Genomic DNA, 25825 nt, shown 5'->3' with positions numbered 1-25825 from the left:
AAGACAAATTTTGCATGTTTTCACTTATTTGTGGGAGCTAAAAATTAAAACAACTGAACTCATGGATCTAGATTACAGAATGATGGTTATCAGGGGCTGAGAAGGGTACTGGCGAGGTGGAGGTGGGGAGAATAGGGATGGTTAATGGGTACAAAAATATGATTAGATAAAATGAACAATATCTAGTATTTGAAAGCATAACAGGGTGACTATAGTTAACAATAATTTATTATACATTTAAAAATAATTAAAAGAGTATCATTGGATTGTAAGAAAGGGTGAATCATTTTTTTCTAACATGTAGAATTTCTAACACAAATATGAAGCATTGTTACATCTGTGATCTCATTAAACAAACCTACAAATGAACAAATAAACAAGGCAATCTATTCAGTGAGGATGTCAAGAATAAAACTATGCTTCACTTCTAAGTATCTTCTATTGATTATATACCTTTCTGCTATTTATCTTATGCCATCTATTTATTATATACACGATTGTAAGCTAAATGGGGCAAAGACTTTTCCTCTTTTGTTTATTGGTAAATTGTAGGTTTTAAAATAATGTTTGCCACATGGTAAGTGTTCAGCAAATATTTGTTGAATAAATGAGTTTATCTTTAAAACAAATGTAACTCTCTCAAGGTTGTGATGAGGTAATCCTCATGAATTAACGAAGCAACCCCAATGAGGTAACATATATACAGCAATTAGCACAACGTCTAGAATATGGTTAAGATATGTTGGCTCTAATTATTATGTATATTTACAATTACATGGAGGCATTAAGGCTTTACTAAAAATAGAAACAAACTTGTTAGATTTATTTGAAGAAGCAGCTATTTTATATAACCAGAGATGGTCTGTGGCCTCGAAGAAACAGTCCCTCAGATTTCATATAGCCAAATAATCCCCATACCTTTGGTAATTTCAAATGTGAAAAATATGTAATTCAATAAAAACCATTCATAAAATAATCTTGGAATGCAGATGATTGATAATAATGAATATACAAGTAAATTTAATTTCATAGACTAATTTATTTGTTAATTTTTAGATTATTGTTAATATGTGAGTACAGTCGATTTTTTTTAACTTTTAAATTCAGGGGTACAAGTGCAGGTTTGTTACATAGGTAAACTTGTGTTATAGGGATCTGTTGTACAGATTATCTCATTACCCGGGTATTAAGCCTAGTACTCATTAGTTATTTTTCCTGTTCTTCTCCCTTCTCCCACCCTTCACCCTCCAAAAGGCCCCAGTGTGTGTTGTTCCCCTCTCTGTGTCCATGTGTTCTCATCATTTAGCTCCCACTTATAAGTGAGAACATGTGGTATTTAAATTTCTGTTCCTGTGTTAGTTTGCTAAGGATAATGGCCTCCAGCTCTATCTACGTCCCTGCAAAGGACATAATCTCATTTGTTTTTATGGCTGCACAGCATTCCATGGTGCATATGTACCACATTTTCTTTATCCAATCTATCACTGATGGGCATTTAGGTTGATTCCATGAACAGACTAATTTATTAACTACAAAATGGAAAATATTATGGTTGGCACTAAATAAAAAGTTATACACTTCTGGCATAAATGCTATACACAATCCACATGAATAAATTTACTCTTCAGTTTTGTTGGTAAATAATTATTAACATTGGAAATTCCCTTTATTCCTTAGATTATCCCTAGAAAACATTCCAAAACTCCAAAATGTAGATTTTCCCATACACCCCTTTTTGTCCATTAAGGATGACAATTTAAGTGCTGTATTATTGCTTCTAGCTAAATGTTAATTAAAATTGGATAAAAATGCTCAGTGAGAGTAGAGACATAAGATAGACAATAAATGGGTCATCAAAAACGTCGCCACTGTAACCTGAACACATTTATGGCAAAAGTGTTGAACAAAGTATATGGATGATTTGTATATTTAATAAGCAGAGTAATTATCTACTGGTAAGCCAACTGAATTTAATTAGAAAACTCACATTCAAGATATAGCTACACTAATCAAGTTGTAACTGAATAATCAAAGTAGTCTTTATGCCTTGGTCTCCATATTGTATAAAATGGGAATAACATTATCCAGAACGTTACCCCAACAGTATCCATAAGGTTGCTACAAGGCTTTCTGTCTCCTTTCCTTCTAGCTCAATTAATTAGTTATCTTTACTCTTCAACATTATGAGAACTTTGAGCCCTCCACTTTTTTTCCAATATCAGCCCCTTCCTCTTCACTTATACTTAACCAACTTAGGTTCCACAGCCCATCATTTCAATCACTCTTTTGCAAATATCTTAAACTTTCTGAGTATCCCTCCTCATAAGACATCCAACTGGCTGAACTGCCTGATAAATCCTACCACTTGCTGCTTCTTTGTGTACATCTCAACATTTCAGCAGTTTTTTTTTTTTTTTTTTTTTTTTTTTTTTTAGGTTGGGAGACCTAAAAACCTGGTCTCACTCTGGCACCCAGGCTGGAGTGCACTGGTGCGATCACAATTCACTGTAACCTTGACTTCGTGGGCTCAAGTGATCCTCCCATCTCAGTCTCCCAGGTAGCTAGGACTACAGACATACACCACCACACCTGATGAATTTTTTCTACTTTTTTCTTTTTGTAGAGACAAAGTTTGGCCAAGTTCCCCAGGCTAGTCTTAACTACTTCTGGGCTTGAGCCATGTGCCTGCCTTGGCCTCCCAAAGTGCTGGGATTGCAGGCATGAGCCACCATGCCTGGCCCATATCAGCATTCTTGAAAAAAATTCAGCAGAGCAGTTGCTCCACTATAGTTCACTAACATTGGCCTCAAAATTATAGCATACATGTTCTCCCCACTCATACAATAAGGAGTGCATACCTACCTTCTTCATGCTATACAAACCTCTCAGCTTCTGCTTTCCTCTCTGCAGACTTCTCATTACATTTCATAGAGAAAATAGAAGCTATCAGATGAAATTCCCTTACACCATATACACGAGGTTTTCAAAAATTCATGGAAAATTCATATTATGAAAAAAACTTCATGAATTTCAAATTTTTTTCGTACCAAAAATAAGCTCATACTAACTTGTTATAACATGTCTGAATAGGATCTATTTTGAGGTACTAAGAAGGATAAGACATCCATTTGAAAAGATCCCCTTTCACAGCAACATTAATTCTGCTTAAATTGAAGCAAGAACAACAAATTTAGGATGAAGTTTGGGTAGAAAATGGTGAAATCACTAATATTTTATGAAAAGTTTATAGGGACAATGCCCCAAAGAAATCAGCAGTTTACAAATGGATGACTTGTTTTAAGAAGGGACAGGATATGTTCAAGATGAACCCCCCAGTGGTAGATCATCCACATCAATTTGTGAGGAAAAAGTTAATCTTATTTGTGCCCTAATCAAAAAGGATGAACAATTAATAGCACAAACAATAGCCAACACCACAGACATCTCAACTGGTTCAGCTTACACAATTCTGACTGAAAAATTAAAGTTCAGTAAACTTTCCACTTGATGGGTGCCAAACCTGTTGGATTCAGATTACCTGCAGACAAAAGCAGAGCTTTCAATCAAGTTTTTTTTTTTTTTTTTTTTTTTTTGAGATGAATTCTCACTCTGTTGCCCAGGCCGGAGTGCAGTGGCGCGATCTCAGCTCACTGTAAGCTCCACCTCCTGGGTTCATGCCATTCTCCTGCCTCAGCCTCCCAAGTAGCTGGGACTACAGGCACACGCCACCATGCCCAGCTAATTTTTTGGGTTTTTAGTAGAGACAGGGTTTAACCATGTTAGCCAGGATGGTCTTCATCTCCTGACCTCGTGATCCACCTGCCTCGGCCTCCCAAAGTGCTGGGATTATACGTATGAGCCACAGCGCCCAGCATATTTTTTTTTTTTTTTTAAACAGGGTCTCATTCTGTTGCCCAGGCTGGAGTGCAGTGGCATTATCATGGCTCACTATAGCCTTGATTTCCTCGGTTCAGGTGATTCTCTCACATCAGTCTCCCAAGTAGCTAGGACTACAGGTGCATGTCACCATGTCCAGCTAATTTTTTGTATTTTTGGTAAAGATGGCCTTTTGCCATGTTGCCCAGGCTGGTCTCAAACTCCTGGGCTCAAGCAATCCACCCACCCTGGCCTCCCAAAGTGCTGGGATTACAGGCGTCAGCCACCACGCCTGGCTCAACAGAAATTTTAAACAAGTCAGATCAAGATCCTGAAGCATTTCTTTGATGAACCATAATAGGAGACAGAACATGGCTTAAGTACTACGATGCTGAAGACAAAGCACAATCAAAGCAATGACATTCGAGAGATGGAAGTGGTCCACTCAAAGCAAAAGCAGACTGGTAAAGAGCAAAAATCATGGCAACTACTTTTGGGGGATGCTCAAGGCATCTTGCTTGCTAACTTTCTGGAGTGTCAAAGAATCACGACATCTGCTTATTATGAAAGTGTTTTGAGAACGTTAGCCAAAGCTTTTTTCTGGGCAGAAAAACTGCCTAGAAATGCTTCACCAGAGAAGTGTCCACCACAACAATGTTCCTGCTCATTCCTCTCATCAAATAAGGGCAATTTTTCAATAGTTTTGATGGGAAATCATTAGCCATTCACCTTACAGTGCTGATTTGGCTCCTTCTGAATTCTTTTTGTTTCCCAATCTTAAAAACTCTTTAAAGGGCACCTATTTTTCTTCAGTTAATACCGTAAACAAGACTGCTGTGACATGGTTAAATTTCTTACGGATAAACTAATACACTGGTATTATCACTTCCAAAGTGTCTTTTTTTTTTTTTTTTTTTTTCTAAGACGCAGTCTCACTCTGTTGCCCAGGCTAGAATATAGTGGTGCGATCTTGGCTCACTGCAACCTCTGCCTCTTGGGTTCAAGCAGTTCTACTTCAGCCTCCCGAGTAGCTGGGATTGCAGGCGCTCACCACTATGCTTGGCTAATTTTTGTATTTTTAGTAGAGATGGGGTCTCACCATGTTGGCCAAGCTGGTCTTGAACTCCTGACCTCAAAACATCCACCCGCCTTGGCCTCTCAAAGCGCTGGGATTACAGGCGTGAGCCACCATGCCTGGCCCCAAAGTATCTTGAATTTGCTGGGGCTTGTGTTGAGAAATAACATTTATTTTAAAAAATTTTTATCTTTTAATTCCATTTTTTTCACAAAGTTTTTTGAGGTCTCTTTGTATGATACATGATACTATATATCATATATTAATGAATATTTGTAAATATATATAATCTCCAAATTTAAGTAGTAGGCTGAGCTTCTTTCTGAACTTCAGAACTATCTACCCAGTTGCCTACTTGTAACAAGCACTCAGATGTTACACAGAATATCACAAATTTGATCTGTTCCAAATTGAATTTAATCTCTTCTCTCAAATATATTCCTTCTTCAGTGTTCCTTATTTCAGTAAAGAGTATAACTATTTACCTAGTTGCTGAAGGTAAAAATCCAGAAGCACCCTTGATTTCCCCCTTTCTTTCATCCCCACACCTAATCTATCACTAAGTCTTACAAATTCTATCTGTAAAATATTTTACATATCCTTCCATTTCTCCCCATCCAGGCTTTGACCATTGAAATCCATGCCACTCTGTCTACTTTACTGCAACAGCATCCTACATGCTTATGTTCCAACTACAACTCATTCACCACATAGAAGCCACGTGATTTTTCTAAAATACAAATCATTTTATGGCAGTCTACTACTAAAGTTCTTCAGTGTCTTCTCATTGTACTTGGGAAAAATCCAAAATCCATATAATATAAAATATCAGAAGGAATTCCCTTCCAAATACCAGTCTATAAACCTAATTGTTCTGCACCCTATCCTCTGTTTCTTCTGCCTGTAATAAAATGTGTCCCTTCTCTTTGGAAAAATCAATTCTTCCACAGGACCTCAGGATCCCACTCTCTTCTCTAATAGGGTCCTACAAGATTTTGGAGATCTGGTCTCTGCCTTTCTCTTTCACCTAAATGTCAAGCCATTTGTCTTTGTGAACAACTCTTTAGCCACAGTAACCTCTTCTAAATTTCTCAAAAATGTCAAGCTCTTTTCCAACTCAGCACCTTCACATGTTACATACTTCACTTAAAATGGTACAAACACAGATGTGGAATGTGAAGGGCAGAAAGGTTATGAAGTTTGCTGAAAGTTTTGTTGCTAGTATTGGAACCCAGCAGTCTGAAACTAGAACTTAGGTTTTTAGTTACCAACTTTACCAGTAGTATAAGAAGATGAATACAAATTCCCCTTAGCTTAGAGCAGGAGTTGCCACACTTTAGCCTGCATCAGAATTACCTGGAGGGCTTGTTAAAACACAAACTTTTTGGTTCATTAGGTCTGGGGTGATACCTGAAAACTGCATTTCTAACAAATTCCCGGGTGATGCTGATGGTACAGATCCATCAAGCACATTTTGAGAATTGCTGGCAGAGACTTACAGAATACAAACTACATGCCATGTGAAAAAATACTAAGTCTTCATTTGATGTTTAGTAAACAACATTCAGGTCACTCCTTTTGTTTTGCTCAATTATTTCAGACCTGTAAAAACTGTCTGCATGTAGCTGTTACCATACAGCTTTTTATGTTACCATAATACTTTACCATATAGGTATGATATGCTGTGGTAATTGTGCTTATCTGTCCTCCTATATCCCTTAGTCAGGAATTTTATAACACCTACCGTCAGAGGTTTATTTTATCTCTGTCTACCTGGTCAACATTTTTGCTTTCATTCCCTCCTGTAATAGAGCAGGTCAGAAAAAAGGTTGGAAATTCAAGTATTTGGCCTATTAAAAGGTTGTTCTATGCTTTTAAATGATTAGCAAATGTAGGTAGTAAGTACCTAGGCTCATGAGACTGGAGTTCCAACGTTAGCTCTAGATAGCATATACAGCATATACCCTGAGACATATGATATTGATTTCTCTGACCTCAGTTCTTCAACTGTAAATTTAAGGAAACAGAGATTATTGAATAAAATCTAATTCTGTTACAAAAGACAAATTATAAAATGACCCAAAAAGAAAGTCTGCAAAGCAGAATTTTAAAATAATAATGAATAAGCTTAGATTAATAAAGAACATGAATATTCCATCCACGAAAATAACGAATACTCTAAAATGCATTTATCTTAGTTCTAATTATTTAACATAGAAAATAAGACAAGGAAAATGAATAACTTTCAAAATTATTTGAATGTGTATACGCATTTGATTGTAACTGAAACAGAAAATATGTATTTTATGAATTTAGAAAATTACTAGTTGCAATTAAGAATTAGAATCTTTACTTTTATCCTCTCATCTTCCATACATTCTTTCATAATCACAATAATAACATAAAAGTGGCAATTGGATCCCATTGTTTGCTTCTTTTCTAAATTCTATAGTGCTTATATTTTTAAATGTAAATCACTCTCTTTGGTTTTAAGTTAATCTAATTTACACAAAGGTATTACTCCAGAAATACTCCCAATAAACCCCAATCTTCAGTTCCTGCCTTGGTCAAATTTAGTTGCCATCCACTGTGCATATGTTTTTCTCTCTTGCCTTTCCCCTTATTCACCATTATTTTCCTATTTTGAAAGATTCAATTTTCTCTCCTCCACAAATTTAAAATAGTTTTTAGCTTAATGTATCATGCACCTCCTACAGCAATAACTGCATGATTGCTTCCAACCACTTACCATCTTTTCTAAGGGTAAAGAAACCCAACTCAATTTCTAATTTTCTAAGGGTAAAGAAACCCAACTCAATTTCATTTTCATATACATGCGAATGGATGAAGTGATTATTAGTTGATTATTCCAAATTGTCTACGTATCATCAAATATAACATATTTACTTTAAATAATGTATTAACATATGCATGCATTCATATATATTTCCTCCTCAGACTACCTGAGGGACATCATCATCCATCTAACTGCCCATACCAGAATACAAGAAATTTAAGACATGTGTTCTCTTATCCTTACTCTCTATCCAAGTTGAGGTTGGTTTAGTTTCCTATCTCTGCCTCTAGCCTTGCCCACTCCAATCATTAATTATAGTAATATTAATAATAATGCTAATAGCCACCACTTATATAATAATCTATGCTGGACTCTATGCAAAATACTTCACACATTTTCTCTTTAACTTATACAACTCTATGAAGTAGGCGCTATTATACTATGATGTCTATTTTATGGATGAGAAAGATGTGTTCATAGTAATATTTTATAGATAAAATTCTTGAGAGAATTTCTTTAATGACTTCTTCATCTATAGAATAAAACAGAAGCTCTGTTGCATGGCCCACAAAATGAGTAATGCTCTGACCTATGACTAACATTGACTTCACCTCCTTCTTTTTTCCCTCTCAAACTAAATGCTCTAGAAATACATAACTATATGTTGTTATCTGAAATACCTGCATAATTTCAGTTTTATGTGCCCTTACATTTGCTTTTTTCTCTTTCATAAATACCATTCTTGCACATGGCCACTTGGTTTACTAAGTCTCTGCTTGAATAAGAGTTCCTCTGTGAAGTCTTACCTAATCTTCACCGCCCAGCTTGGACAACTTTGATGCATTTTCTTTTATGCCTACTGTATATACAGAAAAACTTTGCAATAACATTTTCTACAGTAATGTGAAATTAGATAACACTTTTGCCAATTTGCTGTCATCTTCTGCCTAAGCACCTGTTGGCAAATTGGTGGGTTAAAATTCTCATCTCCTACGATGGGGATGTGGTGAGGATGGCAAGGCTCCCAAGCCCATTTTGAGAAACTGGGAGATGGAAAGTAGGTCCCCCAATCCTCTTCCATAGGCTTGGGAAACCAAGAAAGAGATACCTGGACTTCTGCCACTACGCTAAAAGTTTCAGTCAGCTACAGGATTCAGAATCATTTTTATTTTGGGTATTTTTACTAGAGTCGAAAACTGCCACCAGGTGGCGTCAAATTGTAGCTGGAATCTGGGCAGTGGGTATGACCCAGGACTGCTAGGCATACAGTTCACCCAGATCATTACATGAACCTAGTATTTCCACATTGCATCTGACATAGTGAATTTTTGGATATCAATTACAGTGTTTTCTCAGGATCTTACTATATATCCATTATGGAAATTCTTCTATTGCAATTGTTTGCCCTCATGGCATTTGTATATTTTGTCAGTGTTACTTCAGCTGAATAATAAATGTTTTAGAAATATATAGATGTCAACCAATTAACACATATTATTTGTACATCTACTGTGTATAAGACACTAGAGTCAATGCTATGCTAATTAAAAAGAAATACAAGACACAACATTTGTTCTAAAGTCACTTATAACCTAGATTGCTAGATGAAGCATAAAGAAAAAACAATCCCAAGGCAAAACGTGGCAAGTGCTAAGTGAATGGTAAAGACATCAAATAATAAAGAATTTCCAGTAAGAAATGAAGAAATCACACAAATCTCCTCTGCCCATCTGTGTTTCACAACAGTCCTCAGTTCTATGTAGGCCAAGCTGTTGTCTGATGATGAACCCATTTCTGCTTCTATGATGATACAGAATGCATTACCCTATCTGGCACAGTTTCCTCCTTCTTCCACTTAATCTAATCCTTCCATCTTCCAGGAACCACAGGTTATATTTAGATTATACTCTCAACAATGTGCAGACAATTAACGCCTACAGCAGGATGTCGAGAAATGTTTTTATTGATTTGTTTTAAAATCGTATTTATTTATTTATTTGAGACAGGGTCTTGCTCGTTCCCAGGCCAGAGTGTAGTTGTATTATCAGAGCTGATGGTAACCTCAAACTCCTTTGCTCAAGTGATCCGTCTGCCTCAGCCTCCTATGTAGCTAGACCTACAGGCTTGCACTGCCACACGTGGCTATTTTTTTTTTTTTTAAATTTTTAATAGAGACATGGTCTCGCTATGTTGCCCAGGCTGGTCTGGAACTCTGGGCTCAATGGATCTATCCTGCTTCACTCTCAAAATGTTGGGACTATAGGCATAAGCTATTGTGTCTGGCCATAAAATCTTATTCTTAACTCTCACTTTTGTCCCTTCATATAAACAATTTAGTCTAAAATGTACCACTTTATTCTTCAGCCACTTTTAAAGTCAAGATGTAAGGCATAATTGAAGGAAGAAATTATTTTTACATCTAGTCTAGAATAACATTCAGAAATTGCAAATTAGGTCACATCTTAGCCCACTGAGCCCAAGATTCTATAAACAACAAATACATTTTTTTCCTGTTACAAATGTAAAAGATATTTAGCCACTCTATTTAAAACAGGTGTAACTATTTTTTAATTTAAATTCAGTCTAGCATACTGAAGAAACCAAAAATTTAATGAAATGGGGGCACAGCTGGGAGTTAAACAATACTATTTATTTTGTTATGTAAGAGATAGATTATTTTTATGTATCTTAATTCCTCAAAGTTTAGAAAGTAAAACTCATTATTTATTTAAAAAGTATTACTCTTGTAAAGGCCTTTGGCAATTGTTTGATCAAATATCCAACTCATCAGCACAGAGGAATTTATAAATACCCCACCATCCCAAAACTGGACGTACTCATCATTCTTGCCCATGTTGGCTGTATGACCCTGTGGATCAGATAGTGACTGGGAAGAATTTAAATTTAGTGCTAGATCATTCCCACTTCTAAAATTAGCAGATTTGGTGATCTCCCTAGGTACAATGAATTAGTTATCATTTCAAATTGCCTCAGAAGAAACTCCCTGTTTCACCTGTTTCAATTGAGTGGCTTAATGTCATTTAATATGATAAAAATTTATTTGTTGTTTATAGAACCTTAGGCTACATGAGTTAAGATATACTCTGATGAAGCAATTGCTGAGTGTTACTCTGGAATAGATCCAAATCTCCTGTGACCTGCATTTGGGAAATGAGATGCTGCTTTTGGGCAGAGTCAGTATCAGTTGGCAACGGATGAGTTACCAAGCTGGTATTCATTCCCAGTAATGTTAAATTAGTAGTACATGATTTTGTAAGTACTGGCATTTCATGTATAAGTTTTGTCTTTGAGGGCAAAAGTTATATTTCTATTTCTTTTTTATTTTTATTTTTGCAAACATTTATCACTGTTTACTATGCGGTGTATGTTGTAGGTGCTTTGCTAGTTTTAACTTAATCCTCAAACAATCCAATGAGGAACTATTATTATCATCATAATTACATAGATGAGAAAAGTGGGCACAGTGAGGCTAAGTAACTCATTCAAGGTTACATGTTCACACAAGATAGTAAGTGAGAGAGCCATGATTCAAACCCAACTGTCTGGTTTCAGAGTCTGCACTCTTAACACAACGCTATATACAACACATGCTGTTCATTCATTGATTTGCCTGTTCATTCACTCTTCCAGTATAGCAAACTCTTACTAGGAACCAGCTCTGGGCCGAACAATGATTGGAATTGAGCCCAGATGGGTAAGACTCAAGAGATGTCTGCTGAATTCATGGTTTTGCTTCAAGTTTTATCCTTTTCTTGTGAATCCTTAGGTCACTTCTGATGTAATTATAACTTAAATTAAAACAAGTACAGCTGTAAGTGGCCAAGGTTTTCTTTTAGAATAAGATAATTTAGGGTACTTTATTTTAGAATAGTCAAAAGCAGGCATACTTGTGGAAAAAGTTAACCTGAAAAAAGTGAACATTCTAGAGAGTTAATACTTAACTAAAATTTAAAAGTAGGATATTACATATTTTCCTGCATTTTACAAAAGCCACTGAAATAATTTAACTTTTTCTTGATAAAAGGATAATAATTATAAATATTATTTATTATTCTGTGTTTCAGATAATTTAGAACTTTGAGCTGAATGGGCACTAGCCTCAAAGTAGCACGGATGAAAACTAGCTTGAAAACTTGCCCTTCCTCTTTAATCCCTTAGTTCTTGAGGCAAGTGTACTTGTAGGGATTTTTCTATCTTGAAAAGTACTGAGGAAATAAAAGACCAAAGCAGCTTTATAGAAGTTTATTCCTTGCATTTTTAAAAAATAATTTTTATAATGCCATCAATGTGCTACTTTTCAGCTTCATTCAAAGCATCTTGATTCCACTACATAAAAACAACAGCTTCTAACTTTGACATGTATTGAATGCTTACCCCATGGTAGGTATTGTGTTACAAGCATTCAAATATTTTAAAAATCTCATTCCACATTTCTAACATTCTTTAAGTTAGGTAATTATTCCTATTCTGCTGTTGAAGAAACTGAATATTTGGGAAGGTCACAAGCCGATGTGTGGTTCTAACGTAAAGCCAACTTAACCTGGTTCTAGAGACCATTTGCTTGAGTACTGTACTTTATTGGAGGACTTAGGCCCTATCAGCAAAACCCCAATGCATTTTATTATCCCATAGGTTATATTTAAAATCAGATTGTACCTATCACTTGATTTGGCTGGCACTATTTATTATCTAGCCATTGAAAAGTTTTGATATCCCCAAGTGAGTTTAAAAATAATGTTTCATTACAGTTGCAAAAAAGGTAAGAGAACACAGTAAAAAAACTATTTTTGCATTTATACATGTTTGCTTGTTTTTTGATTGGCCAACATTTTATTTTGCATTTAGACAATAGTTTCTCAGCTTCGATACTTTTATTACTTTTCATTAAGTAAATAAAATTAGAATAGACTTGCTTTTTCTCAACCACAGTAAGACATAAAACCGGTTTCTTCCATGAAACCGGTCCCTGGTGCCAGAAAGGTTGGGGATCACTGATCTAGTCCACCTGCTAGCCTCAATCACAAGAAACCTAAGTCAGCCAACACTAAACTTTGCTTCTGAGGAGGAGAAACTTTGTAAACACAAAGGCGACCAGCAAAGATAAGCCTCTTATTACAACTTCACTTCTCATAAAATTGGAAAAGACCTTCAGGAATCAACAGCTATTCATTTATTCATCAACTATTTTGGGGCTCTGAAAACTTTCCCCACAAATGAAAAAATTAGATTTAGCTTGCAGTTTTTGAGTAGTTAAAGATGTGTGACCTTTTGAAAGGTTTTAGAACTATAATTTTTTGTCACCAAGAATACTATACATTTAAGAACAGGTAGTCAATTCTTATTTGTTTTCAAACTGGAGACACTTGATTTACTGATATAACATAACCGTGTAAGTTGTTCATCATTAACATATCAATTTTTTAAAAAAATATTCTCTAGGGTCATTTAAGATATCTCCTGTGGTAACAGAGATGTTATTCGTAAGGCCACGGCATCCTTCTAAAGCTTTATGATTTGCTGACATTTTACTTAAGCTCTTTAATTTTGTCTCTTAGTTTGAAAAGTAACAATGATAACAATAACCATTTGTTATGTAGTAGGCATTATTCTAAGTAGTTTACATATACTAATTTAAACCTCATAAAGAATCTGATATAAGTACTATGATTATCTAGATTAAAGATGAGAAAACTGAGAAATAAAACTTGAGGAAGGCGTTGGAATCAGGGCTGCAACAAAAGCCCCAGCGTTTGTGCTGCCTCTCTTGAAGTGAAGAAGCTCGCTTTCTTAAAATACATATTGCTCAGTCAATTGTCATTCAAAAGTGTTTAGACTTTTAACTTGACCAGAACATAGAGACACTTACTTTCTATTCAGCTACAATAACTCAGAAAGAACATGGTCTAGACATTCTGATTTATATGTATGCAGACATAGTCCTTTACCACGGGTAGCACAATACAATTCTATATACTGTTTAGATTTTAGTCTTTCCTCTACTGCTGATTCTCTTTTCTAGGTGGTAGTCTGCTGCTTACCACCTCCACTGCCTCCTGCTGCTACTCCCCACTCACTATGATTTGATCTATTTTTTTTCTGCTTTGTCTTCTTGTTTTTCATATTTAATGGTAAAACATTTATAGACATGACCATTAAATCAAAGTGCTCCTTATTCTCTATAGGGTAAACTGATAAATCACAAAATGCTGATTGTCATCATTGGTCTTCAGCTCCTTTTATTGCAGGTTGGACAGATCTGCTTCTCTTTTGGCAAAGCTTTTGGTGAAAATAAATTTGGACATTCTCCAAGGCATCTGGGCAAAAAGCCACGCATTAAATTTTGCCCTTGAATTATATTGTCCAATTGGAAGAGCATATAAAGTACACAATTTCTAAATGAATTAGAAAAATAGTTCTCAAATTTTAGTATTCACCACAACCACCTGAAGAGCTTTTCAAGAATACAGTCTGTGGTCTTAGCTTCAGGAATTCTAATAAGATACTTTTGGCATGAGGGCCAGATATTTCATTTTGAGGTTTCTCTGGCGATTCTATTGCGAATGACAAACAAAAATCATTTGAGAACCCTGGTAGAGGCTAACGAAAAGTGACACTGAGTGAGAAAAGGTAAAAGGTAAAATGAATTCACTAACTCATTCATCTAACCAAGTGACATATTTTTAATCTCACTTTGTTAGTTTTGCCTTTCCTGTGCTTAGAAAAAATTTTATGGTTAAATTTCTAAGTCCACTGGCAAGCAGAAAGCAGATAATAGATAATACTGGATTTCTCCAGCCCCAGCTATCTGCATTTTCCCTTTTGGTTAAATATGTTCTGCATTATCTTCAGTTAGTTCTTAGTATATCTAGAACCATATTAGCTTATTTGTGTCATTTTGATTACCATACACTTAAGAAGTATTTAAGAAAAAAAGTTTTGTTTTTCTCTCATATATAGACATGATTGCATATCTTTAAATTAAAAAATTTTTTTTGCACTGGCTGCTTTTAAATTAAAAAATACCAAGATGTTATTTTCAGTATAGCAGTTGGTATAATTGCACAGGCCCACTTTTGTTGTTGATTCCACATATAGGCATACTTTATTTTATTGAGTTTTGCTTTATTGCACATGGCAGACAGTATAAGAAAATCCACTTTAGAATTTTTTCATGTGTTGGTGTATAGAAATTTTATTTGGAAATTAGCTGATTTAACTTTATTCTGCATCTTATTAACTTTCTGACTTTACTATTCTCTTATTTTCCTATAAGATTTGAAGTAATTTTGTATTATAGTGCATTTTAAACATTTGTCCATTTGCATTTTGAGCTTTGAAAATAATTTAAAGTATTATCAGGCCTATATGTTTAAATTGTTTTAAAAATACTAATCACCATTTGTATTATTATTTTTTTTAATCTACCAATGTTTTACATTTGGCCATGTCCTATTACTACATGGAATGTATTGAAGAAATAACAGAAAAATCTACTTTGCATATCAAATACTATTTCTAAAAAAAGTCTACTGTTGTATCAGCCTACTGTCCCCACTGATGCACATAATAAAAAATTTAGTGTAAATAATACCTGTCATACTCATTGATTCTTACAACTACTATAAAATTTCATACTTAAAAGTTTTATTTTTTTTAAATGGAGGAAACTCCTAACTATGTAGAATGAACTAGTGCATTCTATATAATAAAAGATATAGATGATTTTTCTGTGTACCAGACTTTTCAGAATTATTGCCTATAATAATTAGAAATGCTTTTTAGAGTTGTTTAAATATCATAAGATCATTTCCTCTACACACACATTTAGTAAAATAAAATTATATACTTGTTGAGTGAAAGTTAGCATTATACCATATTTTATAAACAATAATTAAATATCTCCCTTAAAATGACAATCTCCACACTTTCGTTTTCAAATGTAGGTTTTTCTTTGTCTAAAAGTGTCATTCAACTTCGGTCTAAGGTATTGAGCATTTTTTGGAAATTATATTATATAAAATAACATGGCAACAATGCAATGACTTCAGCACATTGAAAACTAAGATACTAAAATACAGCATCATTTGGTAAATCATATATTCTTTATTCAGCAATACAATAAAACTTTCTTTAGAATCATGTTTTTTGGGATTCTGAAAAGAAAGGTAACTTGATTGTCCAGTACTCTATTCAGAAAGTACATAGTGTAATAGAAAATGTAAACATTTGAAGAGTTAATAGTTTAAAATAATCTGAAGGTGGAATAATTAATGTCTTTTAAAACTACCATTACTTTAAAAGCTGAAGTTAAACATGAAGTTAATACTTATTTCGTTAATAACATAGATTGCTCTTATTTCCTTTCACCAGATTAAGTATGAATCAAGTAGAAATATGCAGACCCAGTCTCCAGTTAGCTTCAGGCCAATTTCAGGCCTCACATGAAAATTCAAAATTTCTAAAATCAATTACTCTTCATCCACTGAAAACTCCTAACCCTCTTAACATCCCAGATTTTCTTTCAATAGTCACAGTTACCCAAAATAGGAGCACTGATGTCATTGCTATTTCTTTCTTTCCCTTTGCTTCCTATGTTCAGGTCAAGAGGGAACCCTGAATTTGAACTGCTTTGTGTAAGATCACCCCTCCAGCCCTATATGTTTGAGGGAAATAAGCCCTAGAACTCTGCATGCTCCAGGTAAAAACAAACTCCCACCCTAACCCTAGCACTTACAGCTTCACATCTAATAATCAGCTTTCAGATTACCAGTGCAAATCTCATTATATATCCCCTTTATCTCTGTTAATTTCAATCACCCACAAAGCTCAGAACTCTTAAATCGCCACTTACTTCTGGGATTTAAATCCAATTCTCCTTTCTGGGAAGTGAGGCAATGCTCCCATCACCTCTGACACACACTGTCACCCTTCTCTACTATTATCATCTTATACCCAATATTTTGCACTTCTTTGTCAGTCCCCATCAGAATACAAACTCCATGATGACAGGGATTTTGTGTGTTAGTTCATTACTTTATTATTTTATTTTATTTTTTTGAGATGGAGTCTCACTCTTGTTGCCCAGGCTGGAGTGCAATGGTGCGATCTCGGCTCACTGCAACCTCCGCCTTCTGGATTCAAGTGATTCTCCTGCCTCAGTTTCCCAAGTAGCTGGGATTACAGGCGTGTGTCACCATGCCCAGCTAATTTTTGTATTTTTAGTAGAGACAAGGTTTCACCATGTTGGTCAGGCTGGTACTCAAACTCCTGACCTCAAGTGATCCTCCCGTCTTGGTCTCCCAGAGCGCTGGGATTACAGGCCAGAGCCACCGTGCCTGGCCATTATTTTATTAAAAGCCTCGAGAATAGGGCCTGGTACTTAATAAGCACTCAATAGATATTTATTAGGTAAATGAGCTAAGTAATTCAATCACATACCAAAATCTATTTACACATACTTTGTAATAGTCTTGTATTTTTCCCTTTCTTATCCCTTTCTTGCTTTTGCTTTAGTCCAGAACCTTATTGAAACCAAATTAAAATTAATTTTTAGATTAACAGTAACAGTCTGATCATGACAAAATATTACCATTTAGAAAAAGGTAATGGTCTGAGATGACATACCATATGCCAGGATACGGCAGAATTAGGGATGTAAATTCATGTCTCAGAACTTCTGCCTTAATGTATTTAGAAATCCTCTGTTCCACTGTGGTTTAAGTGATATCTCCCCAGATTCTTCCCTATTTATTTGCACTTCCTTATTCAATGAAAATATGGAATTAGTAGTTATTTAATATATATCACTTTGGAATATTCAACAATTGAATGTATCTTTATAATAGCAGTGATTATAGCTGTATTATAATTATTTAAATGTCCATATCCTCCACTAGCCTTGACCTTCTTAAGGCAACAACTAGTTTTCATGTATTTCAGTATCTCACCATGAAGTACCGTAATTGCCTATGTGCAGCAGCTAGAAAAATGGTTAGAGAAAAAAAAGAGAGAAAAAGAAAGAAAGAAAGAGAAGAGATGGTGTGGGAAGAAAGAACAAAAGAAAGAAGAAGGTTGATTAGCTCACTTTCTTGTAAAATACTGCTAAGGTGAGAGAGTAGTGAGCTAATCTCCATGTTTATTTCTTTCAGGATTGGTGACTAGAGGGAAAGAACTGGATCTTTTAGAAAAATTCCTATAAACAATGCTGTCACCCCAAAGACAATGAAATTAATTGGCTATGTCTTGACAGGGAATAATGTAATACTTCTAATTTTTTTTTCCCTTTTTTCCTTCTTTGTATCTTAATTTATAATACTCTAAGTTGCTGCCTGTTGTAAGATCATTTTTCCCAGAAAACTTGTGTAAGAATTTTTAGATAAAAATCGTCACTTAATTTGATCATACACTGTGTATTATAAAATGAACCAAAATAATGAATAACAATATCTTTTAACTTTTTTTGCTAACAGGTTACTTATTTAATCTAAGGCAATACACACTTCTGAGGAGAATGAATTATTATTTCTGATTGATGGATACTGAAATTACTAACATACAGTCACAAACATCACAGTCTAGAAATATACCTGAAAACTATTCAATGGTGAAAGAAAAACAGCGGAAAAGGTTACTAGACACTTTTTCAAGAAATTGCCAATGACTAACGTTAGTAATTAGATTGTTCAAATAATAATATAATTCAATAATAATACCATTTTTGGATAAAAAGCATTAAGCGTTCACTTTTCTATGTTACAAATTATGATCTAGCTTATATTCTTTGGATTTTAAATGTTAAATGTTTACATTAAATGCTACTTAAATGTTAACATTATGATGATTTTAAATGTTTTATGAGTGAAGAGACTTGAAGATCATCTGGTTTGCTCTCTACATGAGTGAGAAAACTGAAGCCTGAAGAAATGAAAATACTTGCCCCAGATTTCACAGAGTGCTAAGAGTCAAGATGAAATTAGAATCTATGCAATTCAGTGCTGTCTCTATAATACCATAAGGAAATATCCAAAAAAATTTATTGGACAGTAACTCTGTGTTTTTACAGTGTGCCCTACATTTGTCTAAAAATACAGTAGCTTACTGTCCTTAAGTACAAATGAAGCTCTAAAATAATCTTTTATTAATACGTTCATTTGCATTTGCTGTTCAAGCAACAAGATGTGTTCCTTTTGAAGGTTCTAGTGTAATTTTTCAGTTACCATGGCTTTTATTTTGAGTGGGACTGCAGCAATATGATAGGTAAGAATAGTAAATTGGCCCTTATGGAGTGTTAGCCTGGTAGTACTTGATTCATAGACCCCGTTGGGTAGAAGTTGACAATACACTACTAAAGAAGAAAGGTTTTATTTGTACTGTAATTTTATTTCAGAGAGAATACTCAGAAACCAAATTGTAAAGTAAACAAAAGTAAATAATATACCATTTTTTTTAACTTAAAAATAACATTTTTAACATTCAGAAAATCTTACTTTTAAGAATAAGAATACAGTGACATTTTTAAGATTATTTGAAAATGTTTACTCTTCATTCTTATGGGCAAAGTGTATTTTGCTAAGCATTTTTCTTTAACTGCCATATATATAAACACAGATTTATAGCATACCAAAAGCCTAAAGTACAATAAATTATGGTTCTTTTGTTTGTTTATTTGTTTGTTTGAGATGGAGTCTTGCTTGGTTGCCAGGCTGGAGTGCAATGGAGTGATCTCGGCTCACTGCCAAGCTCCGCCGCCTGGTTTCAAGCGATCAATCGATTCTCCTGCCTCAGCCTCCTGAGTAGCTGGGATTACAGGCGCATGCCGCCACACCCAGCTAATTTTTGATTTTTTTTTTTTTTTTTTTTTTTTTTTAGTAGAGACGGGTTTTCACCACGTTGGCTAGGATGGTCTTGATCTCTTGACCTCATGATCCGCCCGCCTCGGCCTCTCAAAGTGCTGGGAATACAGGCCTGAGCCACCGCGCTTGTCCTAAAATCTGATTCTATACAGTAATAAAAGGAATATGTATTATGTACACCAACCGTAAGCTGACCATTTGTGTCCCTCAAAAATTCTTGTTGATAGCATAAATCCTCAATGTGACAGTATCTGGAGATGAGCCCTTTGGGAGATAATTAGATCATAAGGGTCGAGCCCTCAAGATAGGATTACTGCTCCTATCAGAAGGGACAAGAAAGACCTTGCTTTCTCTCTCTCTCTCTCTGACTTCTGCCACGTGAAGACGCAACGAAAAGACAGCCATCTGCAAACTAGTAAGAGTGCTTTCACCAGAATCCCACAATACTGGCACAAGCTTCCCAGAACCGTGAAAAATAAATTTCTCTTTTTTAAACCACCCAGTCAATGTGTTATAGCAGCCTGAGGTGACTAAAACACCATGAAAACTTAAACATAAGAATTTTGGTCAGGCCCGGTGGCTCATGGCTATAATCCTAGCACTTTGGGAGGCCAAGGCAGGCAGATCACCTTGAGACCAGCCTGGCCAACATGGTGAAACCCCATCTCCACTAAAAATACAAAAATTAGCCAGGTATGCTGGCACATGCCTGTAATCCTGGGAGGTTAAATTGCTTGGACTTGTAATCCTGGGAGGCAGGAGAATTGCTTGAACCTGGGAGATGGAGGCTGCAGTGAGCTGAGATTGCGCTACTACATTCCAGCCTGGGCGACAGAGCAAGACACTGTCTCAAAAAAACCAAAATAACAAAAAACAAACAAACAAAAACCCCAAGAATTCTGGTAATTATCAACTGGAAGTTGGGAGAATCTTTGGTACTGAGCTTTTGCCTAAGAAATTCTTATATACTTCTTATAAGTTCTTCCTTTATGTAATAAGAATATATCACACTACATAAAATATTCTAAAATTTTCATATTTTATCTATTATAATAAACAGGTAAAATAGGCTGAAAAAAGGAAACTCCTGTATCAAGACGAGGAACTCTGTTACTTATTGGAAGTATTTTTACTCCCTTCTCATAATTTGTTTGCAATGCTGAAATATTCAGCTGTCAATGCCAATAGAAGTTCATATTCTGTCCAGACTGTTGTCCAATTCCATTTAAATTCTTGATATGATTCTAAACAATCTCTGTAATCATAACGTAAATCTGACTAATAAGAAATCAATTCAATGCTTAAGAATTCCCTTAAGTTATTCATTTAAATACTTAAATATATACAGATATTAGGCAGCCCAAGGACAACTAAATTTTTAATAAGGCTATGTAGATATCATGTCAGAACTAAGCACTAGAAGAAATAAGACCACATTTCCTAAATATATACATTAAGATATTAGGGTTTCTTTGATAAAATAAAGCAGAAGACAGTACTCCATATAAACAAATAGAAAATGTAAAGATTATTTTGCCCACAATTACATTCCCTGGAAAATTTTAAAGATAAATTTTTGGCTAGGTGTGCTGGGTCATGCCTGTAATCCCAGCACTTTGGGAGGCCCAGGTAGGGGGGATTGCTTGAGGCTAGGATTTCAAGACCAGCCTGGAAAACAGAGAGAGATACCATCACTACAAAATATTTAACAGTTAGCCAGGCATGGTGGTGCAAGCACAGGAGTTTGAGGCTGCAGTGAGCTATGGTGGTGCTACTGTGCTACAGTCTGGCTGGCAGAGCAAGACCTTGCTTCTATTTAAAAAATAAAAGGAAATTTATTTCAAAGGTATATATTCTTATATAAATTTTAAAGTCCATTATCTTAAAACTATAGTCCTGTGTGAATACATTAGATTATAAGATATCCAAAACTTACAGAAGTACATGCTAAAATACACACTGTGCTCAGCTATATTATTGACATGATTAAAACTATTAATATATGCAAAGTGATAAATTTTGTTTTGCTTTATTTTGAGATGGGGATTTTGCTGTGTTGTCCACACTGGACTCAAACTCTTGGGTTCCAGTGATCCTCCTGCCTCAGTTTCCTGATTGGCTGGGATTATAGGTGAGAGCCACTGGGCCCACCAAGTGTGATGAATTTTAAACAAAACTGAATTAATCTTATACAAATACATTTATAAGTTGCTCGATCAGAAAAAAGAATGACAAAGCTGTCAACAGATTTCCAATGAATAGTTATTGATGTTACTCAGTGTATGCAGAATTATTCCAAATTCACGCAATATGTACTTTATTATACTTAGAGTGATATAAGAAAAGCTCTTTATCATTAAAAAACAAATCTGAGAAGTATATTATAATTACCATTTATACTTAAGTTAGACTGATAAAGAAATATGTTTTTTTAAGGACATCTTATCTACCTTTCCAAATTATTCTTATAAGTATAATCATGTCATGCTCTTTTGTTTTCAGACACAACATTTTATCAGGGTTAAAAACAAAATTGAAACCATCATCTTTCATGGTAAATTTTATAGTATCTCCCAAATTTTAAAACTACTAGCTGAAAGTACAAAACTTAGCCTAACTCACTTCATACAAATGTAAATCCTAAACCAATCAATAATATAATTTTGCATTTTAAAGAGCTGCTTTTATTAAAACCATTTCAGAACAGATTTAACCATTTTCCATTTTCTAGCAATATCAATAAAGTTTAATTTCTCCTTAATTTAGGTGGTCATATTACAAAAAATAGAAAACATAATTTCCACATGGGGCAAGATAATTTATGTATACATATTTAACATTTCTATAATTAGCTCTACTTCCAGAGACTTAAAATTCATTACAACATTTCTTTCCATACCTGTGAAATACTATGGATTAATAGTATTCTCCATAATTTATAGAAGATCCTATTATTTTGCTTATTATCTGAGAAAAATGAGGCAAAGCCAGAGTTTAATTTGCTTTTTTTTTTTTTTTTTGAGACGGAGTCTTGCTCTGTCAGCAAGGCTGGAGTGCAGTGGTGCGATCTCGGCTCACTGCAGGCTCTGCCTCCTGGGTTCACGCCATTCTCCTGCCTCAGCCTCCCGAGTAGCTGGGACTACAGGCGCCCGCCACCACGCCCGGCTAATTTTTTTGTATTTTTAGTAGAGAGGAGGTTTCACCGTGTTAGCCAGGATGGTCTCGATCACCTGACCTCGTGATCCACCCGCCTCGGCCTCCCAAAGTGCTGGGATTACAGGCGTGAGCCACCGCGCCCGGCTTAATTCGCTTTTAACACATACACAAACACACGAGAGTACAGTGAAATTATAACCACCAAGCCTTCATTAACAGGAATACTTTAGAAATGCAATCTTCCGGTTAACTTTTATTCATATTACTAAAGACTGTTCTAAAACATACGAGCACTTTTCTGACTTAGAAATAACAAAACAAAGAATATGATTTATTCCCTTTTTGATTGTTTGGAAATTTTTGTCATTGATGATCATCATTCCAACAATAATTACTACTGTAGCTGCAAACTGGTGGCCCATACATTGGATCTGGCCCACTGATATACTCTCTTTGGCCAAAAGAGTTGTTTACAAAGTTAACATAAGAATTAGGGTTTCTGGTCTCCTGAAGCAGCAGATCTGTCAATACTGCTGCATGTCAATAACTAGCTTAAGGGGAACAGCACTTTCTCCCTTTAATGGGTGCATACATTCTCCAGCTCACCACCATTCCCAACACTATCAAGTTCTTAAGCCTGACTTACTTCAATCACTTATATTACCTGCTTGGCTCCTTTAGGCCTTTAAGTTTGAGTTCCCCAGACCACTATTATATCACTGTAACTGTGGGAGTCCCAAGAAATTAAATGTAATATGGTCTGGAGAAAATTCTGTGAAAGTTGCCTTTAGAAGAAATCTGTTACCTTGATGTAGGCAGTTTCTATGTTCACTTTCCTATTTCTGGTAAAATATGGTTAATACAAAATCTAGTCAGTTTACTTCTAGTTGGCTAATACCAGATTTACTGAGCAACTGTTTCCATATTGCTAAGAATAATTAAAGATTTAGTTTATAATAAATGGTAAAAAAAAAAATCCTTCCTTCCTCACTGAACCACTTGAAAGATCATTTTACTGCATGTAATTCTCATTACAAGTATGCAAATACTGGAAACATAAATATTTAGTGATTCAGTAAAGACATCAAGCATGCTATTGTCAAGCTAGCACTGAAGAAACTATACTTGACTTGTAGCGGAGCAAGATGGCCGAATAGGAACAGCTCCAGTCTCCAACTCCCAGCGCCAGCGACACAGAAGACCGGTGATTTCTGCATTTTCAACTGAGGTACTGGGTTCATCTCACTGGGGAGTGCCGGACGATCGGTGCTGGTCAGCTGCTGCAGCCCGACCAGCGAGAGCTGAAGCAGGGCGAGGCATTGCCTCACCTGGGAAGCGCAAGGGGGAAGGGAATCCCTTTTCCTAGCCAGGGGAACTGAGACACACAACACCTGGAAAATCGGGTAACTCCCACCCCAATATTGCGCTTTAAGCAAACAGGCACACCAGGAGATCATATCCCACACCTGGCCGGGAGGGTCCCACGCCCACGGAGCCTCCCTCATTGCTAGCACAGCAGTCTGTGATCTACCGGCAAGGCAGCAGCGAGGCTGGGGGAGGGGCGCCCGCCATTGCTGAGGCTTAAGTAGGTAAACAAAGCTGCTGGGAAGCTCCAGCTGGGTGGAGCTCACAGCAGCTCAAGGAAACCTGCCTGTCTCTGTAGACTCCACCTCTGGGGACAGGGCACAGCTACACAACAACAACAACAACAACAACACAGCAGCAGAAAACTCTGCAGACGCAAACGACTCTGTCTGACAGCTTTGAAGAGAGCAGTGGATCTCCCAACACGGAGGCTGAGATCTGAGAACGGACAGACTGCCTGCTCAAGTGGGTCCCTGACCCCTGAGTAGCCTAACTGGGAGACATCCCCCACTAGGGGCAGTCTGACACCCCACACCTCACAGGGTGGAGTATACCCCTGAGAGGAAGCTTCCAAAGCAAGAATCAGACAGGTACACTCGCTGTTCAGAAATATTCTATCTTCTGCAGCCTCTGCTGCTGATACCCAGGCAAACAGGGTCTGGAGTGGAACTCAAGCAATCTCCAACAGACCTACAGCTGAGGGTCCTGACTGTTAGAAGGAAAACTATCAAACAGGAAGGACACCTACACCAAAACCCCATCAGTACATCACCATCATCAAAGACCAGAGGCAGATAAAACCACAAAGATGGGGAAAAAGCAGGGCAGAAAAGCTGGAAATTCAAAAAATAAGAGCACATCTCCCCCGGCAAAGGAGCGCAGCTCATCGCCAGCAACGGATCAAAGCTGGACGGAAAATGACTTTGACGAGATGAGAGAAGAAGGCTTCAGTCCATCAAATTTCTTAGAGCTAAAGGAGGAATTACGTACCCAGCGCAAAGAAACTAAAAATCTTGAAAAAAAAGTGGAAGAATTGACGGCTAGACTAATTAATGCAGAGAAGGTCATAAACGAAATGAAAGAGATGAAAAGCATGACACGAGAAATACGTGACAAATGCACAAGCTTCAGTAAACGACTCGACCAAAAAGTATAAAAGTAATCAGCGATTGAGGATCAAATGAATGAAATGAAGCGAGAAGAGAAACCAAAAGAAAAAAGAAGAAAAAGAAATGAACAAAGCCTGCAAGAAGTATGGGATTATGTAAAAAGACCAAATCTCCGTCTGATTGGGGTGCCTGAAAGTGAGGGGGAAAATGGAACCAAGTTGGAAAACACTCTTCAGGATATCATCCAGGAGAACTTCCCCAACCTAGTAGGGCAGGCCAACATTCAAATCCAGGAAATACAGAGAACGCCACAAAGATACTCCTCGAGAAGAGCAACTCCAAGACACATAATTGCCAGATTCACCAAAGTTGAAATGAAGGAAAAAATCTTAAGGGCAGCCAGAGAGAAAGGTCGGGTTACCCACAAAGGGAAGCCCATCAGACTCACAGCAGATCTCTCGGCAGAAACTCTCCAAGCCAGAAGAGAGTGGGGGCCAATATTCAACATTCTTAAAGAAAAGAATTTTAAACCCAGAATTTCATATCCAGCCAAACTAAGTTTCATAAGTGAAGG

The 25825-nt window shown here is 36.0% G+C and overlaps 1 protein-coding gene across 48 annotated transcripts in view; it reads right to left on the bottom strand.

Annotated features, from left to right (window-relative positions):
* The window catches only part of RIMS2 (regulating synaptic membrane exocytosis 2), a 507129-nt gene that overhangs the window by 122086 nt on the left and 359218 nt on the right, over positions 1 to 25825 (bottom strand). The window contains exon 1 of one of the 48 annotated variants that reach the window (XM_031650128.1): positions 6858 to 7100. The exons of the other annotated variants lie outside the window; for them this stretch is intronic. Coding sequence (XP_031505988.1) covers positions 6858 to 6925 — 68 coding nt within the window. The 5' untranslated portion in view covers positions 6926 to 7100. Of the gene's footprint in view, positions 1 to 6857; positions 7101 to 25825 lie in introns of those variants that run through there. 48 annotated transcript variants of the gene reach the window in all.

Source organism: Papio anubis, chromosome 8 (genome assembly GCF_008728515.1).
Source record: "Papio anubis isolate 15944 chromosome 8, Panubis1.0, whole genome shotgun sequence".
Lineage (NCBI taxonomy): Eukaryota > Metazoa > Chordata > Mammalia > Primates > Cercopithecidae > Papio > Papio anubis.
The sequence above is the reverse complement of the archived record's forward strand: the minus strand, read 5'-3'. Positions and strand labels throughout refer to the sequence as shown.